Consider the following 21,015-nt stretch of genomic DNA (forward strand, 5'->3'; position numbering starts at 1 on the left):
AGTTTCTAATTATTATTGGTTGTGGCTATTTTGATCCTTTCCATATGAATATTAGAATCAATATGTTAGTGTGTAGTATCTTATTTAAATAGAAGTAGAGAAAATATGACATGTTAGAATCTTGCTTAGAGGAAATTTATACCTGGAATGCATTTAGTAAAAACATGTTTGAAAAATCATAATCTAATATCCATCTCAAGAAGAAAAAGAATGGCAAACTAAATGCAAAGAAAAGGTAAGAAATAATAAAGACAGTATCAGAAATCAATAAACTACAAGATCAAGATTAATGCAATAATCTAAGACCAGTCAAAGAAAAAAGAAAAAATCCCAGATTATCACTATCAGATATTAAAAAAAGATATCACACAGATCCTACATTATATTTAAAAATAATATGAGAATATTATGAATAATTTTTGTTAATAAATTTGATAATTTTAATGAAATACATAAGAAATAACATCATTTATTTTATTTTATTTTTTTTATTATTTGGAGGCTAATTACTTCACAACATTTCAGTGGGTTTTGTCATACATTGATATGAATCAGCCATAGAGTTACACGTATTCCCCATCCCGATCCCCCCACCCACCTCCCTCTCCACCCGATTCCTCTGGGTCTTCCCAGTGCACCAGGCCCGAGCACTTGTCTCATGCATCCCACCTGGGCTGGTGATCTGTTTCACCATAGAGAGTATAGATGCTGTTCTTTCGAAATATCCCACCCTCACATTCTCCCACAGAGTTCAAAAGTCTGTTCTGAACTTCTGTGTCTCTTTTTCTGTTTTGCATATAGGGTTATCGTTACCATATTTCTAAATTCCATATATATGTGTTAGTATGCTGTAATGTTCTTTATCTTTCTGGCTTACTTCACTCTGTATAATAACATCATTTATTTTAAAAACTACACAAGAATAAATACAAAATATAAATAATCTTATATCTGGAAAATTAGTTCAATTCATATTTTAAAATCTTCATGCAAAAACAAAACAAAATAAAACTCCAGGCTCAGTTGGTGAGCTTCCATGGTAAATTTTTCCAAATATTTAGAGAAAAAAATAATAGGCATCTTACACAAACTCTTCAAAGAACAAAAATAAGGCACCTTTCTCAACTTGTTTTGTGCTTTCAGCAAAACTATCATACCAAAACGTGTCAAGAATATTTTAAAAAGGAAAATTATAAGCCAGTGTCTCTTAAAGATGAAACTCAAAAAGTTCTAAAAATACATAGCAATTCAACTCCAGAGACAATAAAAAAATCTAATACATTACAACTACATGGTATTTATTTATTAAAGAAATTCAAGGTTAGCTTAACATTCAAAGGCAAGCAATTGGCTATATTAAGTAAAAGGGAAAACTATAATTTCAATAGATTCATAAAAACAGGTATAAAAATGTAACACTTATTTCTGATTGAAAAAAACTCTCAACAAATTAGGAATAGAAGGAAAATTCTCTAATCTGGTCAATGGTATCTACAGGTATATCTAATGCTATACTTAGTTTTGAAATAATGAAAGATTTCTCTGAAATTAGGGATCTGACATGGATGACTACTTCTAATTAGCATTATACTGAAAGTATTAGCCAATACAACAGGTAAGATAATTCACCAAAGATAAAAGGGCGGGAGAACAAGAAATCAAATATCATTATCTACAGATGACATGATTATGCATGCAGAGACTCCAAAAGAATATATAGATAATTTAGCAAAGTTTCTGGATATGAAGTTGATTTCTTTTATGTTATAAACTTGCAGCAAAAAGTTACAAAATGAAATTTAGAAAAGCACTCACAAATATATAGTCAGTTGACTTGTTCTTGGTCAATTAACTTTTTGTAATGGTTTAACTGGAATATAATTTGCATACCATATAATTTATCCATTTAAAGGAAATGATCGATTTGATGGTTTTTAATAATTGTACAAACTATCACCATGATTAGTTTTATAACATTGTGGTCACCTCCCAAAATACCTACATTCTTTAGCAGTCATCCCCATTCTTCCTTACCTACCTCCAGCCCTAGGCAACCATTAGTGTATCAAAGATTTGCCTATTTTGGACATTTCATATAAATGGAATCATACAGTAGGTGATGTGATCTTTTGGTGACTTTTCTTGATTTAGCATAATGTTTTCAAGGTTTATCCAGTACATGTCAGTACTTCATTTTTTATGGTCAAATAATATTCCATTGTGTGAATATACTATACTTTATTTATCCATTCACTAGTTGATAGTCATTTAGGTTGTTTCCACTTTTGGCTATAATGAATAAAGTTGTTATAAACTTTATGTACAAGTTGGTATGTGTACATATGTTTTAATTTCTCTAGGATGTTCAACTGATTTGTGACAAAGATGCTAAGGTAATTCAATGGGGAAAGAACAGTCTTCGCAACAAATGGTACTGGAACAGGATATCTAAATGCAAAAAGTAAACCTAGATATATTACACTCCACACAAAATATTAACTCAAAATGGATCACTAATCTTAAGGTAAACCCAAAACTATTAAATTTTTGGAAGAAAATGTAAAAGATTTATGACATTGTGTTAGGCAATGATTTCTTAGATACTATTCCCAAAGCATGACCCATAGTTTTAGTCTCTTTAGGCTGCTATGACAAACTACCACAGACTGGTTAGCTTGTATATAACAATTTTTTTTTTTTTTTCACGGTTCTGGAGGCTGGAAGTCCGAGATTAGGGTGCCAGTGTGGTCAGATGAGGACCTTTTACCAAGTTACATATTTCTCATTGTAGCCTCACATGGTTGGAAAGACTGCAGAGTTCTGTGGGATCTCTTTTCTAAGAGCATTAAATCCGTTCATAAGGCTCCACCCTCATTTCCTGATCACCTCTCAAAGGCCCTACTTTCTAATACCATTTCACTGGGCTTTAGGTTTTTGACATATGAATTTTGGGGAGATACAAATACCCAGACCATAGCATTCATAAAAGAAAAAATTATAAACTAGACTTCAATAATTAAGAATGTCTGCTTTTCAAAAGATATTATTTAGAAAATGAAAAGACAAGCCATAGACTTGGAGAAAGTATTTGCATATCATATATCTGATTAAGAAAAAACTTATAGAATTCATAAAGGACTCTCAAAACTCAATGATAATGAAGAACTAACCCAACTAAAAATAGGAAAAAGACTTGAATTAACACTTAACTAAGGAAAATATATGAATAAATTTTACTGTATATTGTCCCTTAAATTTTACTGTATCAATTCAGTTCAGTTCAGTCGCTCAGTTGTGTCTGACTCTTTGCGACCCCATGAACAGCAGCACGCCAGGCCTCCCTGTCCACCAACTCCCAGAGTCCACCCAAACCCATATCCATTGAGCCGGTGATGCCATCCAACCATCTCATCCTCTATCGTCTCCTTCTCCTGCCCTCAATCTTTCCCAGCGTCAGGATCTTTTCAAAGGAGTCAGTTCTTTGCATCAGGTGGCCAAAGGATTGATGTTTCAGCTTCAACATCAGTCCTTCCAATGAACACCCAGGACTGATCTCCTTTAGGATGGACTGGTTGGATCTCCTTGCAGTCCAAGGGACTCTCAAGAGTCTTCTCCAACACCACAGTTCAAAAGCATCAATTCTTCAGTGCTCAGCTTTCTTTACAGTCCAACTCTCGCATCCATACATGACCACTGGAAAATTTTTTAAACAATCAAACACCTTTTACATATCATTATTAAACCTGATACATCTACTAATACATGTGCTGGTAACTATTTAACAATCAGCTCTTAGAGGTAGATGGGTGTGGAAAAGTCCTCACTTGTAGCATTTGCCAATTTCTGTGATATAACCACTATGACCCAATTCAATCTACCAGAGTGACTCACTGAGTGTGGCACTGGGAAAAGATGCACCTGGTCAGCTCTCACGATCTAGAATGGGCTGACTCTAATGTACACTGAAACCTAGTGAAAGGTATTTAAGACTTGTACAGAAAATAGAAAACATTACTGAGAGAGGTATATATGTGTTCTCAGATTAGAAGGGTCTCTGTAATAAATGTGTCAATGCGCCCCTGGATTCTTTGATTGGTTATAATACTGATCAAATTCCCAGCAATCTTTCTAGTTGATTAACAAGCTTATTTCTTTCTTGTACAAACCCTTTTTATGAAGATTAACTAGCTCATGTGGAAAGGCTAAGAGCCAAAAACACAAAGACAACCTTAAAGACAAACAAAGTTGGGGGATTTACACTAACAGACACCAACAGATACTTAAAACTTACAATAATCAAGGCAGGGTGATATTGTCACAAGGATAAACAAGTAAACAAATAGAGAAGACCAGAGATTTTAGAAACAGACCCACAAATACACAAGCAGCTGACTTAAAACAATGTACAACTGCAGTAAATGAAGAAAGTATGATCTTCAATAAATGATGCTAATTCAACTGGATATTCATATGAGGGAGGAGAAAATGAACCTTCAACTCTAGCTCTCACCATAAATAAAAATCAATTCCAAATAAATATTAGATCTAAATGTGAAATTGGAAAAACAAAGGATACAAACAAGCAAATAACAAAAACAATATCAAATGATTCCACAAATATGAAAAGATATTCATTCTCATGCAAATGAAAAGTGAAAAATATATTGATACATTTTTATATAATAGATTTGTAAAGTTCAGAGATAATTCCTTTCGTTAGCTGGGATGTGAATCTATATTCTCAGATACTGCAGGTGGGAATTTAAATGGACATAGCATCTTCAGGCAGCAATGTGGCACATAATTATAAAAAATACAAATATACATTCTCTTTGACCCAGCAATGCCATTTCAAAGAGTTCATCCTGCAGGCAGACTCGTACATATTAAAAATACCAGAAGCAATGTTAATCCCCATCAACATGGGACTAATTAATAAACTATGATTCATTTGTCTATGAAGTATAAGGTAGTTATAAAGAATAAAGAAACTCATTTGAAACAATTGCCAATGTATATTATGAAAAAATAATTCAAGGTGTAAAACAGTGTGTATTATATAGTATGGTATCATTTGGGGAAAAAAGTGTGCAGGAGAGTGTGTTTGGCATGTTTGAGGAACAGCAAAGGGTGTATAGGTATTGGCAGCAGCTTGGGAAGGGTATGAAGGGCTGGATTATGCAAAATAAGACAAGTTAAGATCTGAAAGGATCTTAGACAGAGTGGATACTGGGGGTGAGAGAAAGAGAAAAGGCATCAGTGGATGTTTGTATGTGATTATCCTCTTGTGGGTGTGGATGCGATACATAACTTTGAACTTGTAGTTTAGATGTCCAAGGTATTTGAAGAGCTACCAGTAGGCTTAGTGAAGAGGAAGGAGATTATATATTAAGTATGACATAAGCGTGCTGTAAAATAAAATAAATATCTGAGTTGTGACTTTAAAATAATGAGGCAGTTTATGGGAAAAAGTCTCATTACAATGTAAGCCAATTGCCATTTTAAATATTCCTTTTTGGTTAGGAAACTTTTAAAAATACAGGAATATTTTGTTATTAATAGAAATGAATCTGTGTAGTCATAAATATATAATCATTAGTTTGTGTCTCATCTAAAGTTAAGAAAGACTTCCTAGCTGAAACCTACTCTACAATCTATCTATCTATCTATCTATATATATGGTAATCAATATTTACATATAGAACTATTTAGATAAGCTACAACCCAGATGTCTGATAAATGGATCCAAAAAGTGTGGATACCCATACAATGAAATATTATTCAGCAATAAAAAAAAGGCTAAAACATGGATGAACCTTGAAAACACAATGTTAAATGAAGGAAGCCAGTCACAAAGGACCACATACTCTATGATTCCATTTATATGAAATGTCCAGAAGAGGCAAATCTATAGAGACAGAAAGTGGTTTAGTGGTTGCCTAGGGAGTGGGAGTGGATTAGGGGGTGATGTCTAAGAGGTACAAATTTTCTTTTGGGGGCTAATAAAATGTTCTAAAATTGTGGTAATGAAGGCATAGCTCTGAATACACTAAAAAACCACTTAATTACACATCTTTAAATAGGTGAATTGTATGGCATATGAATTATGTCTCAAAATATTTAAAAAACTATTTAGAAAAACAAGTTTCTGTGAAAAAAAAAGAGGTCAAAATTGAAAACAGATTGAAAATATCTGGAGAGCAGAGATTGTCCTACGTTTGGTAAAAACCTGTAACAGAAGTTTACACAGTAGGTACTTGATAAACATTTTTATGAATTTGATAGAAAATAACCAAAAAATATTAGAATATACAGTATAAGCAAGAAGAACAGTTTTATGCTTGATTTATTATTCACAACTATATTTTATCTAAGCAATAAATATCCTTGTTCTGAAAGAATTCAAAAGTCCTCTGGAATACATGCCAAGTCTCTTTAGCACCAGATTTCTACCTTCTTAAATATGTTTTGCTAAACTAAGCTTAGTTTCAATTCAGAGCACTATGTAAATCTTTAAAAGGCAGAAAACAGGTCAGAAGCAAATCAGATGGGAATTAGCATTTACTATGAATAATACAAATGTACAGCTTACAAGGAGAGAACCAAAAAATATATATCATGTCACCTTTTTACGTTATTGAATCTTATATTCAGTAAAGGGATTTTAGGGACTTTTCTCTTCTACGTGATGTTTTAAATCAATGGAAGCTGGCCACTCAGCTACTGAATTAAGATATGTTGAAAAGGAACTTCAAAAACTTATAGCGAATAATCATTTCAATATATTGAAAATGCTGTGGATGTGTATTTCTAATTTTAATTGTAAACTATACACCATCTCTCCAGCAAAAATCAAACCCTGAAAGATGACTACCTCTGAGTATACTGAAGCCTTTATAGAGAAAAGACATAGCACCTAGGAAACTGTCTCTTGGCAACTGAAATTGAAAGGAAATATTACTTCTTCTTAAACTATTAAATCTTTTCTAACAGTGGAAGTTGAAGGATGACAGAGAAAACATTTGAATGAGCACCTGAGACTGACTTCCAAAAACACAGCCAAAGGACATTTATTCAGAAAGGGACAAATGGAGTTGAGGAAACAAAAACAAAATTATTAACTCATAAAATGAATTTTAAGATTGTTCCAGCAACAGTAGAGATTTAAGTTACAATGAGATGATGACACATTAACAGACCACAAAACACTACTATGCAGATTCTCAAATTGTTCTGCTATTAACAACACCTTTGAGGATGAGGGTTACAAGGAATAATGCAGATCCTGCAACTTCAGAGCTTTGATGAAACAAATTATTCAGCGGGCTGTTTCTTTTTACTGAATCCAAAAGCATTCCATGAACAGTAATATTTCTAGAAGAACAATGCCATCGTGATTAGGGCACTTTATATAAATATACATATAAAGTATATATACACACATATATTTCATATATTCATGTATGTACATGAAAAGACTTCAATCCTAAAGGAAATCAACCCTGAATATTTACTGGAAGGACTGATGCTGAAGTTGAAGCTTTAATACTTTGGCCACCTGATGTGGAGAACCAACTCACTGGAAAAGATCCTGATGCTGGGAAAGATTGAAGGCAAAAGGAGAAGGGGAAGACAGAGGATGAGACAGTTGGATGGCATCACTGACTCAGTAGACATGAGTTTGAGCAAACTCCAGGAGATAGTGAAGGACAGGGAAGCCTGGCATGCTGCAGTTCATGGGGTTGCAGAGTCGGACACGACTTAGCGACTGAACGACAACAAAAAAGAAGAAAAATGAATGGTTAATAGACATAGGGGGAAAAGTTCAGTCTTTTCAGGAACTGAAGAAATGCTAATTAAAAGGAGAATCTAAAAAATAAAAAGATAAACATTTTGCCTTTATAACTTGCAATGGTTATAAAATATATACACTCTGAATTGAGAACATTAAAAAAACACTAAAAACTATACATACCCTTTAATGAAACAATTCAATTTCTAGGAATTTATCCTAAGGAAATTAATGTCAGGATTGTGCATATGTATTTATCTACATAAAGGTTCATAACAGCATTATTTATTTAACAAAAAATTGGAAACAATCTAAATCTCTAACTCTAGGGTATTGTAAATAAATTATGTCACAGCTATACTCTGCAGAATATGGAGCCATCTGAAAGCATGTTATAGAAAAATACCTAATCATGAAAAAATATGCTCACATATTTTAAGGAAAAAAGCAGATGGGAAGTGTTAATTCCAATGAAAGAAAACAAACAAATCTGCATGCAGTTATACTATGTGGTTTCTAAGGAACTGTCTCATCCTTTAATCATCTCTGAGTCAGCTATTTTGAAAATGGATGGTTACTCCTTCTGCTGAACATCATCCACATCATGCTCAGGTCAATCTCCACCATTCTAAGCTCTTTTCCCTATGGCAGATACTGGAAGTGTGGAAACTATAGTACTACAATTCTTACAATTCCTTCTTAGCTGGATTCTGGTTTGGGTTTTGCCCATGAAAGACACTCACGATATTTGGAGGCAAGAGTGAAGAAGAAACCTTTTACTATCTTCTAACAGAGTGGACAGATAAATGAGCAGATAGTACCTAAAAGGCTTGCAGGATATGTCAAAGCAAGAGAACTGAACCAATTCACACAGATAGTAGCCAACATTTTGAAGGTACTTTGAAGAAATATATGCCTGGACCTTTGGAATGGGCATGGAGTATAAGAATACTTGGTCCCATGTGAAGGTTCAACAAAGGGCATTTACTGTTAGAGGAGGTTCTCAAAAGTTAGATGGACAAAGTGACTGACTCATTTTGTGAATGTCAGTCAGCCTCCTACTCCAGCCACTCCTGCTCAGTAGGCCCATAAACTAAATCAGCAAAAGACATATGAAGATCTATATTAATATCAGACAAAATAGCCTTTGGGCAAAAAGTATTAACTCAGGAGAAAGAAGTTCACTATATAAAAATAAAAGGCTCAATTCATCAGGAAGATGTAACAACTCCACATTTGTGTGCACCTAACAACGTAGCTCAAGATCCATAAACAAAGCTTAAGGGAATATTAAGAAAAAATTGACAAATCTACTGTCACGGTTTAAAACATCTTTCATAATTTTAAAGTACCTATCAGATATCAGTATCTGGTAGATCAAGCAGTCCAGAAATCAGTTAAGAGTTTGGAAGATATAAACAATACATTTAACAAGGCTGAGCTAATGAACAAACATAGCACACTGCATCAAAAATTAGTAAACAAAAAGTGCTAGTCAAACTTACAAGGAATATTTCTAAAAATTAAACATGTAGTAGGACAAAAAACAAGTTTCAACAAAGTTCACAACCAGCTATTCTATGAACCTGAAATGCCCAATATTGCAGCCACCAGTCACATATGACTGTTTAAATTAAATTAATTAAAATTAAATAAAACAAAGTGTTTGGTTCTTATTCTCACTGGCCATATTTCAAATGCTCAAAAGACACATATGGCTAGAAGTTACCATATTGGACAGTACAGATATATTGGGCTGGCCAAAAGATCTGTTTGGTTTTTTTCTGTAAGACAGCTCTAGTAGTACTGGTCTTTAACTTCATTCAAAACAATTTTGTTAGACTGTATTATGGTAGTAGTCATATCAGTGTGCACTTAAAAAAATCAAAATTGATGAATTTTTGTGTAGCCATTTTAATGCTGAAGATGGAAGAAAAAAGCAGCTTTTTCAGCATATCACGCTTTATTGTTACAAGAAAGGTAAAAACAAAACTGAAATGCAAAAAAAGATTTGTGCAGTATATGGAGAAGGTGCTGTGACTGACCAAATATGTCAAAAGTTGTTTGTGAAGTTTTGTGCTGGAGATTTCTCTTCAGATGGGCATCAACAATTTGACAACAAACGAATCAAGATATAAACTGAGAACAGTCAATGTTATACCACTTGGGAGATAGCCGACACACTCAAAATACCCAAATCAAGTGCTGGAAATCATTTGCACCAGCCTGGTTATGTTACTCACTTTGATGTTTGGGTTCCACATGAGTTAAGCAAAAACCTTCTTGACGATATTGCCTCGTGTTATTCTCTACTAAAACATAATGAAAAGTTCTGTTTTTAAAATGTGACATGCAATGAAAAGTGGATATTGAACAATCATGTGGAATGGAAGAGATTGTGGGGCAAATGAAATGAACCACCACCAACCACAGAAAAGGCCAGTCTTCATCCAAAGGTGATGTTGTGTACATGGTGGAATTGGAAGGGATTCCTCTATTATGAGCTCTTTACTGCTGTTGTTCAGTTGCCAAGTCATGTCTGACTCTTTGTGACCCCATGGACTGCAGTAGGCCAAGCTTCCCTGTCCCTCACCATCTCCTGGAGTTTGCCCAAGTTCATGTCCATTGCATCAGTGATGCCATCCAACCATCTCATCCTGTTACCCTCTTCTCCTTCTGCCTTCAATCTTTCCCAGCAACCAGCTCTTTTCCAATGAGTCAACTGTTCGCATCAGGTGGCCAAAGTACTGGAGCTCCAGCTCCAGTCCTTCCAATGAGTATTCAGGGTTGATTTCCTTTAAGATTGACTGGTTTGATCTCATTGCTGTCCAAGGGACTCACAAGAGTCTTCTCTAGCACCACAGTTTGCAAGCATGAATGCTTTGGCACTCTGCCTTCTTTATGGTCCAGCTATCTCAACCATACATGACTATTGGAAAGACCATAGCCTTGACCATACGGACCTTTTGGAAAACAAAAAGATTAATTCCAACAAGGACTACTCTCATTTAGAGCCACTGAAAGCAGCACTCGACGAAAAGTATTTGGAATTAGTTAACAGAAAACACATAATCTTCCATCAGGATAACATAAGATCACATATTTCTCCGATGACCAGGCAAAAACTGTTATAGCTTGGCTGGGAAGTTCTGATTCATCCACCATATTCATCAGACATTGCACCTGTGGATGTCCATTTATTTTGGTCTTTACAAAATTCTCTTTGTGGAAAAAAGATCAATTCCCTGGAAGACCATAAAAATCACCTACATTGGTTCTTTGCTCTGGGAAGAGAGAATTATGAAGTTGCCTGAAAAGTGGCAGAAGGCAGTGGAACAAAACTTCAATAAAGTTCTTGGTGAAAATGAAAAATTTGTCTTTTATTTTCACTTTAAAACTGAAGGAACTTTTGGGCCAACCCAATAGAATGTTTCTATCATCACAGAAAGTGGTGCTACTGTACAACATATACTCTGACTAGAATAAAATTAAGTTTGAAATTAATAGCAAAAATGTACTTTCTATATATCATAGGTAAAGAAAGAAATCACTGTGAACATTTAAAATACTTCAAACTGATTGAGAATGAATCTACCATATATCAATACATGTAGGATACAGCAAAATTTATATTTAGAGAAAATCTATAGCCCTAAATGCATATATTAGAAAAAGAAGACAAGCGCAAAATAAATGAGCTTAGTATCCAACTTGTTAAGCTAAAAAGAGAATATAGAATGAAATCAAAGAAAGTACAAGAAGGAATTGAGAGAGATACACAAAAACCAGGTAAATATAAAAAGAAAAAAGGAGAGATTAACAACAAAAAATACAATGAGGAAGATAACAGATTAAAATTAAGCAGGGAAAATAACAGAATTAAAAACAATCTCATGCCAAGTTGCCAAAATGGACAGATTCCAAGAAAAATGTAAATTATTAAATCTGACTCAAGAACAAAGTTTTATTTGTTCTATAACCAATATGGAAGTTGAATCAATAGCTCAAAATCTTACTATAAAGAAGACAGCAGGTCCAGATGGTTTAATAGACTAGTTTTCCTAAACTGGATCATTCTAATCTCATACAGGCTGTCTTGGTGGCTTAGTCTGTAAAGAATCTGCCTGCAATACAGGAGACCAGGGTTCAATCCCAGGATCGGGAAGATCCTGTGGAGAAGGAAATGGCAACCAACTCCACTATTCTTGCTGGGGAAATCCCATGGACAAGAGGAGCCTTGCAGGCTACAGACCCATGGGGTTGCAAGAGTTGGACACAACTTAGCGACTAAACCACCACCCTAAACCACCAATCTCATATAAATGCTTTCAGAGAATCAAAAAGAAAATAAAATTTCCCCCTCTAATTTTATAAAGTTACTATAACTTTGATACCAAAGCAGACAAGGAAAGAATAAAAAAAGAAAATTACTTGTAAACATGTTTCGAAATGCCATTAAAAGATTAGCAAATCCAGGAATGTATTTAAAAAGGTAATGCAATATGCCTAGCTTGGGTTTATTCCAGGAATGCAAGATCAGTTCAACAAAGATGATCTTCTAATATAACTAAACATATTAAAAAATTAAAGAATAAAAGTCATATGATTATCTCAATAATTACAGAAAAGTAGTGATTATAATTCAATATCTAGTGATGATTTCTTAAAAATATTCCTTAGGGATAAAGGAGAACATTCTTAATCTGATTAAGACAAGAAAAATACATAAAAGACAAAGATTAAAAAGGAATGAATGATGCAATAATGACTGCAAATGATAGGTTTTTTATGTACAAAATCCCAAAACATTTAAAAGGGAATTTAGTTGAACTAATATGAAAGTTTAGCAAGATTGCTAGGTGTAAGATGAATATGTAAAGATGGACTGAATTTTATATACTATTAATTGCCATATATATATATGAATAACACAGGTTTCAACTGTGAAGGTCTACTTTTACACGGGTTTTTTTCAATGAGTACACAGCTGGCTCTCCATACTGGGAAGTTCTGCATTCATGGATTCAACCAACTGTGAATCATGTGCTATGTTTACAATCCAAGGTTGGCTGACTGTGTCTAAGCAGAACCCACAAACATGAAAGGCAGACTATGGGACTTGAGCATCTGTGGATTTTGGCTTCTGCAGAAGCTCCTGGAACCAATCCCCCACAGATACTGAGTGATGATTATAATAGGGGAAAATTCATAATGACAAAAAATAAAAGAATAAAACTATAATAACAAATGACAAGCAAGCCCTTCAAGGAAACTTTTAAAACTACTGCAATACATCAAGAAACAAAAGTTAAATAAATGAAGAAATATGCCATGGATGGGGATATTTAATATAGTAAAAAATCTTGATTCTTTCAAATTAATCTACAAATTGGAAGCAATTTTAACATAACAAATTCCCAATGGAGCTTTCCAAAGAACTTGAAAATCAAAAGCTAAAAATAAAGAACAAAAAGTATTATAAGGCATATAGAAACCAAATAGCAAAATGATAGAAGTAAATCCCTCCTTATTAGTTCAGTTCAGTTCAGTTGCTCAGTCATGTCTGACTCTCTGCGACCCCATGAACTGCAGCACGCCAGGCCTCCCTGTCCATTACCAGCTTCCAGAATTTACCCAAACTCATGTCCATTGAGTCGGTGACGCTGTCTAACCATCTCATCCTCTGTTGCCCCTTCTCCTCCTGCCTTCAATCTTTCCCAATATCAGGGTCTTTGAAAATGAGTCAGCTCTTTGCATCAGGTAGCCAAAATATTGGAGTTTCAGCTTCAACATCAGTCCTTCCAATGAACACCCAGGACTGATCTTTAGGATGGACTGGTTTAGGACGGATCTCCTTGCAGTCCAAGGGACTCTCAAGAGTCTTCTCCAACAACACAGTTCAAAAGCATCAACTCTTCGGCGCTCAGCTTTCTTTATAGTTCAACTCTCACATCCATACATGACTACTGGAAAAACCATAGCCTTGACTAAATGGACCTTTGTTAACAAAGTAATGTCTCTGCTTTTTAATATGCTGTCTAGGTTGGTCATAACTTTCCTTCCAAGGAGTAAGCGTCTTTTAATTTCATGGCTGCAGTCACCATCTGCAGTGATTTTGGAGCCCAGAAAGATAAAGTCAGCCACTGTTTCCACTGTTACCCCATCTATTTGCCATGAAGTGATGGGAATAGTTGCCATAATCTTACTTCTCTGAATGTTGAGCTTTAAGCCAATTTTTTCACTCTCCTCTTTCACTTTCATCAAGAGGCTCGTTAGTTCTTCTTCACTTTCTGCCATAAGGGTGGTGCTATCTGCATATCTGAGGTTATTGATATTTCTCCTGGCAATCTTAATTCCAGCTTGTGTTTCATTCAGCCCAGCATTTCTCATGATGTACTCTGCATATAAGTTAAAGAAGCAGGGTGACAATATACAGCCTTGACGTACTCCTTTTTCTATTTGGAACCAGTCTGTTGTTCCATGTCCAGTTCTAACTGTTGCTTCCTGACCTGCATACAGGTTTCTCAAGAGGTAGGTCAGGTGGTCTGGTATCCCCATCTCTTTCAGAATTTTCCACAGTTTATTGTGACCCACACAGTCAAAGGCTTTGGCATAGTCAATAAAGCAGAAATAGATGTCTTTCTGGAACTCTCTTGCTTTTTTGATGATCCAGCAGATGTTGGCAATTTGATCTCTGGTTCCTCTGCCTTTTCTAAAACCAGCTTGAACATCTGGAAGTTCATGGTTCATGTATTGCTGAAGCCTGGCTTGGAGAATTTTGAGCATTACTTTACTAGCCTGTGAGATGAGTGTAATTGTGTGGTAGTTTGAGCATTCTTTGGCATTTCCTTTCTTTGGGATTGGAATGAAAACTGACCTTTTCCAGTCCTGTGGCCACTGCTGAGTTTTCCAGATTTGCTGGCACATTGAGTGCAGCACTTTCACAGCATCATCTTTTAGGATTTGAAATAGCTCAACTGGAATTCCATCACCTCCGCCAGCTTTGTTCATAGTGATGCTTTCTAAGGCCCACCTGACTTCACATTCCAGGAAGTCTGGCTCTAGGTGAGTGATCACACCATCGTGATTATGTGGGTTATGAAGATCTTTTTGGTACAGTTCTTCTGTGTATTTTTGCCACCTCTTCTTAATATCTTCTGCTTCTGTTAGGTCCATACCATTTCTGTCCTTTATTGAGTCCATCTTTGCATGAAATGTTCCCTTGGTATCTCTAATTTTCTTGAAGAGATCACTAGTCTTTCCTATTCTATTGTTTTCCTCTATTTCTTTGCATTGATCACTGAGGAAGGCTTTCTTATCTCTCCTTGCTATTCTTTGGAACTCTGCATTCAAAATAGTTCCTGATGATCACAGGTTATACTTAACAGTCTAGTCACTGGTTTCTGAAGATAAAGGCTACAGAATTTGAAATGGAACAAAGATATAACCCAAGAGCCATCAAGACAAGATAAGCAGATATAAAGTATTATATATTAAAAAGTATATAATATACTTTTATATATAAAAAATAAAGTATAACTCTGTATATAAATGTATATGAGAAAAAATATAGGGAAGGCAAATTAAGTCAGAATAATATGGAAGGGAGAATCTGTAGGAGAAGAACATGTATGATCCAATAGAAATTTTATTTTGTTTCAGGAGGAACAAGTATATAGAAAATGAGGTAAGTACACACAGAGTCTCATTTCAAGGAAAACAGAATACAGCCAATTGGAAAAGAAAGATCTGGAAATTATTATAATCAAGATTTTTTTTAACCTTTCCTTAAATAACAAAAACCTAAAAATTAATTTTCAACAAATAGACATTTCCTATACTTAATATGTGGAGAAGGAAATGGCAACCCACTCCAGTATTCTTGCCTAGAGAATCCCATGGACAGAGGAGCCTGGCAGGCTGCAGTCCATGAGGCTGCAAGAGTTGGACACAACTTAGCGACTAAACCACCACCAACATACTTAATGTGAGGCTGAGTTTATTTAAAGAGGCAGGAAAAGCTGATACTTTTGTGCAAATATTCTTCTTCTAAAGTAATATTGCACTGACAGTTTTTTACAATACAGAAAACTCAAATTTCCATGTGGCATCCCAAGTTTTTAAGCAGCTGTAATTAACAAAAACAAACAACGAATATACTTCTGTTTTGTTTCTGAGAGTACTTAAACTCTAAGCCCAACCCGAAAGACTGCTTTCTGGGCTACTGTTTCTGATATTCATCTGTCTCCTTTATCTTCCACACTAGCATATTCTTTGCCTTCTTTTCTAGTTCAGGGAGATCAAGTTTATAGAGCATTGATTTATTATACTAGTTTAAGCCTACACAGGTTTGTTGTGGCACCTACTGGCATTCTATTTTAATTCCTTATCTTTATCACACAGACCAGGTAAACAACGCTAAATTTAAATCCTAGATCTGTAACATAAATTATCCAACCCCTGGTAAGTTATACTCTCTGAATCTCAGATTCCTTATATATAAAAATAAGGATAATAATGCCTATGTTTTATGAATTGACTTATTTATACAAACTTCTAGTTCAGTATAGATTCAGGTACAGGTGGTGGGATTCTCAGTTTTGGAAGCACAGACTTGCTTCCCTTATACGTATGGGTATGATCCTCAAACACCACCCAACTCTGGGTATCAGCAGAGATGTGTTTCTGTTTTCTAGCCTCCATGACCCTCCAGTATTCTTGCCTGGAGAATCCCAGGGACAGAGGAGCCTAGTGGGCTGCTGTCTATGGGGTCGCACAGAGTTGGACACGACTGAAGTGACTTAGCAGCAGCAGCAGCATGACCCTTATAAGGACCTAACAGGTCTCTGATCACTCAGACAAAAATAATATCTGTTACTGGTTCAACAGGGTCCTTATCTGAATTTTAGGTCCCCTGTACACATTTTGCAAGTATCGCTCTTATACTTTTCTTGGAAATCCTGTATTTTCCAATTCCGGATAGTTGACCTTTCCCCTCTACCCCATGATTTCCAATTTGTCTGAAAAATATGTATTTAGCTAGATGATAAGATCAGTTTACTGTCTTCTTTTCTAAACTATCACCTGTGTTTTTTTCTCATCAGAGACCTCTGCCTTCTATGAGGGCCTGTCTTCTCTACTGCCTTCACACCATGCCCCATTATACATAAAAAACATTCCAAAGCATTATGATATAGAATATATAAGACAACTCTAGGTTCTAATCTCAGTTTTTAAACATACTAAATATTATATGACTTTCATCAAGTTATTTAACCTACCTAAGACTCAGTTTTTTAATCTGTAAACAGGGACTATATCTTGACAACTTAAGAGGCTAAAGATCAAATACAGTGATGCAGATGAATGTGTCTTGAAAACTGCAATTCTATACAATGCAGAAAATATTATCCATTCAGCAAAATACTGATGATGACAAAAGGATCTGAAGTCAAACTGCCAGAATTGGAGTCCTAACTCTATTATTTGCCTTTTAATATGTAAATAAGGACTATAATACCTACTTCATGTGATATTAGCTCAATGATGTTAGTTATTATTATTATTAAATGCCTATTATGTTAGGCATTGTACTAGACACTGGTGATAAAATGGAATCAAGGCAGACATGGCTAACATATTTGCCAAAAACTCATATCTCCTACTTCATATGCTACATTTTCTAAGTCATGCCACGTACACTTAAGAGCAAAGAAATATCTGAGTAGTAAAGCATTTCTACATAGCATAAAGGTAAGAGTCCACAATTCCACTATCTCTTTTTGTGAAATTTCCAGTGAACACATAGTGACTATGGTATTTCTTTTTTTAATTCATCACTTGACTCAAAACTCTTCAGATGACTTCTGGATAAACTGTCTGGAATACGTTTCAATCAAACGTAAATAGGACAGTATTTCTCAAAGTAACATCCAAAGATGATCTGCTTCTCAATAACCTAAAATGCTAATTAAAAGGCATATTCCTAGACCTTATTTCAGACACAGATTCAAAAGCTCTGGCTGGAAGATGTGGGAATCTGCATTTCTAATAGGTTCCCAATGTGATTTTTATGCAAATCCCATTTGAGAACCACATTCCTAAGAAAGAAAAAAACACTGTGTGAGAAATTTGTAACCAAAGGAAACACTGGAAAATGATGATCCAATTTTTCTTTCTGAAGAAGAAAAGTTTTAGTCATCAGAATAAATTTTCACATGCCTGTCTCTTAATAGGGTTAAGTCAAGAGTGTACAGAGATTAAGACCAAAATTGACTTGAACATACACACCTTAACTGTGAGTGTTCAAGAAATTCCTATTTTGGAGGCCAAGGGAAAGGGAGGAGAAGGGGTATTGTGAAAAAGTTTACCCACATTTCACAAGAAGCAAACAAAAAGCTGCCATTGCAATAGTCATGGCTACTAAAACGGATTTGGTGATATCAGATATCAGAAAATGGAACCGCTTTCTCTTAAACTCAGACAACTAAAGACAGATATCCCTGCTCCAACTCCCCACATCTACCATAAACCTCTGATAACCTCTCAAATGTAGACTTCACTTATTTGGGAGTTAAATTGGTCCTGTGACCAATCAGAGGCAAGAGAAAATAGGATCTTTTGATGAAAGATATACAATTTTCATAAAAGATAACCAAAATAACTAATTAAAATGTAAATTTATACCTCACAATCTGATGGAGAGTTATAGAAGAGCTGTCAGAGACACTGAAGAAAGTCAATGAAAAAGCTCTGAACTCCTAGTGGATGTTAACTTTCCAAATAACAATTCAAAGCTAATGAACAAACACTATTCCTCTACCCACTATGCCACAGTGGTCTGAGGTCTGCTCTGGTGCTGATAATAAAATGCCAGAAGATGGCAGTGAGTTTGGCACTGTGACTGGAAGAAGTCGGGAGCCCGAAGGGGAAAAAGCAGCCCAACCTGCCCACACTACGGAGTCTGGAGCAGCAGAGCGGGCGGGGCTGCGATTTCTCCTGAATCACTGCACTCTCTCTTCTCCGCCTGCGTGAGCGCCGCCCACCCACTCGCGGCAGCTTGAACCCCCTGGGCCTAGTCTCTCCTTCCCCCTCCCCTCGGCCTGGTGCTGAATCATGAGCCCGATATCTCCAAAAGGTAAAACCCAAGAACAATGCCACCCTTAGCGCTGGCCTGAATGGGGCACCAGGTTGGGGTGGGGCAGAAGGCTGGAAACCACAACTTTGCCCCCCTTTCTCCCAAATTCCCCACCCAACCCCCTAATGAAAAGGAGTGCTGCGGTACTACGGGATTCCCAAGCGGCGCCCCTTCTCCCCCCGCGTTGCTCGTGTCTGCAACGCCCCGACCTGGTCCCGGCGCGCTCCGCCTCATTGTTCCAAAGCTGCCCGCCCGCCAGGAGTCCAAGCCCTGCGAGGCCAGCAGGTTCGCAGCTCGTGGGGAAGGGGTGGGGGCTCTCCACTCCACGGCCCTCACCACAGTCCCCTGCCCGGCCTCACCCCTTCCTGCCAACCTCCTTTAGCTAAAGCCAAAGCATCGAGCCCCCCAGAGGCGACCGGGTGGGTGCTGTCCAAATGCTCGGAGGAGGATGGGGGTGGGGGTGGGGGAAAGGCTGGAGTCTGCGGCCTGCGTGTAGCTGCAGCCTTCGCCCCTTCGCCCCTTCGCTCCACTGCGAGAGAGATGCTGCTTCCATGGGTACCGCTTGGCCACGGTCCCTCCCGCCCAACAGGGAGCCGCTCGGCTGTGGCCATCTCCCAGCCCTAGACGCTGGCGCCGAGCAGCCCTCGGCCCTCCTCGTTTCCAGAAGCCGAAAGCAGAGGGCCAGTCCCTGTGCAGGCTGCAGAAGTCACCATACGCGACTCACCCCAACTGTTTCTGTCCCTGCGGTTCTTGGCCATGGTGGTCCGGGCACTGGTGGCGGCGAGGCGCTGTCAGGGCTCTCGCTGCTCTCCCGGCTGCAGGTTGCTGGCGGTGGGAAGCTCTGTGCCCTCGCTGGGCTGGGCGCAGTTCCCTCAGACTCTGAGGATGTTGCTGTGGCGCTGGTGGGAAGGAGTGGGGGGGGGGAAAGGGAGGAGAAAGCGGATGAACCAAGCTCAGCATCACAAGCCGGAGTTCACACAAAAACCAGCGTCACACCCTCCCTACCTTGGCCCACCCCCAGAGCCTGAAGACAGTGACAGACGATGTACTGCAACATTTTCGATGGAAAACACATACAAATAAACAGCACCCCCTTACACACTCTCAAAGAACTTAACAGCATTATACAGTCAGAAATACACAGACCAAGATACTGCATGATTCTGCATGTTCAAATACCTGTTTTCTCGACCAGTTACATATGAGTAGAAATATGCTGGCAACATTTACATAGCCGAAAAATTCATATAATCAGCATTTATCTATCAGACACCATTTCCTTCTTAATTTAAAGGCAAGGTCACAATAGTAAATAGGGTATCATGCATTTTTGTACCTGTATACTGAACAGGCCTGTCTTTTAAAATTGGGATAGCATACTTAGATTAAGAAGATCAAGACTTGCAGAAGGAAATGGCAACCCACTCCAGTATTCTTGCCTGGAAAATCCCATGGACGGAGGAGCCTGGCAGGCTACCGTCCATGGAGTCACCAGGAGTCGGACGTGACTTAGCGACTAAACCACCATGTTAAAACCTCTCAAGTTGGACTTCCCTGGCAGTCTAGTGGTTAAGACCTATGCCTGCAATGCAGGGAGTACAGGTTCAATCCTTGGTTAGGGAACAAAGATCCCACATGCTGCACAATGCCGCCAAAAAAATCCCAAAAACTAAAAAAACAAGATAAAGACAAAAGCTGGAGATTTACCATAATCTGTAACTAACTCCATGTCTAACGGGCAAAATTTCCACTCAGTTTACAGAACTATCATATGGAGTTACATTGACAAATATTCTAAGTCAAACATCATATTATGGAAGAGCCTTGGCAATAAAGTTGCTAACAATTTTGAATAGAAAGCAAAAGGCAATAAATACTTTAAAAAATATTCTCAATCACTCTCTTTTCACAAGTTCCTTCATCTTTACCCATCAATTTAATTTTCAGCATCCTAGAAACACTGTTCCTTCATGCTACCTGACCCTCAAGATACTGTCATCCCATTCCTCACCTCCTCACTCACTTTTCTGCTGAATTTGACTGTTGACCATACTCTACACAGATCAGTTCTGCCTGGAATATTACT

The 21,015-nt window shown here is 36.9% G+C and overlaps 1 protein-coding gene across 2 annotated transcripts in view; it reads right to left on the reverse strand.

Annotated features, from left to right (window-relative positions):
• ATL1 (atlastin GTPase 1) overlaps positions 1-19,833 on the reverse strand; it is a 67,382-nt gene extending 47,549 nt beyond the window's left edge. Inside the window, exon 1 of one of the 2 annotated variants that reach the window (XM_043919000.1) lies at positions 19,654-19,833. In XM_043919000.1, coding sequence (XP_043774935.1) covers positions 19,654-19,687 — 34 coding nt within the window. In that variant the 5' untranslated portion in view covers positions 19,688-19,833. The remainder of the gene's footprint in view (positions 1-19,653) is intronic. The other variant, XM_043919001.1, reaches the window with a different exon arrangement.
• Between the last annotated feature and the right edge of the window lie 1,182 nt (positions 19,834-21,015).

This window comes from Cervus elaphus, chromosome 12, assembly GCF_910594005.1.
Source record: "Cervus elaphus chromosome 12, mCerEla1.1, whole genome shotgun sequence".
Classification (NCBI taxonomy): domain Eukaryota; kingdom Metazoa; phylum Chordata; class Mammalia; order Artiodactyla; family Cervidae; genus Cervus; species Cervus elaphus.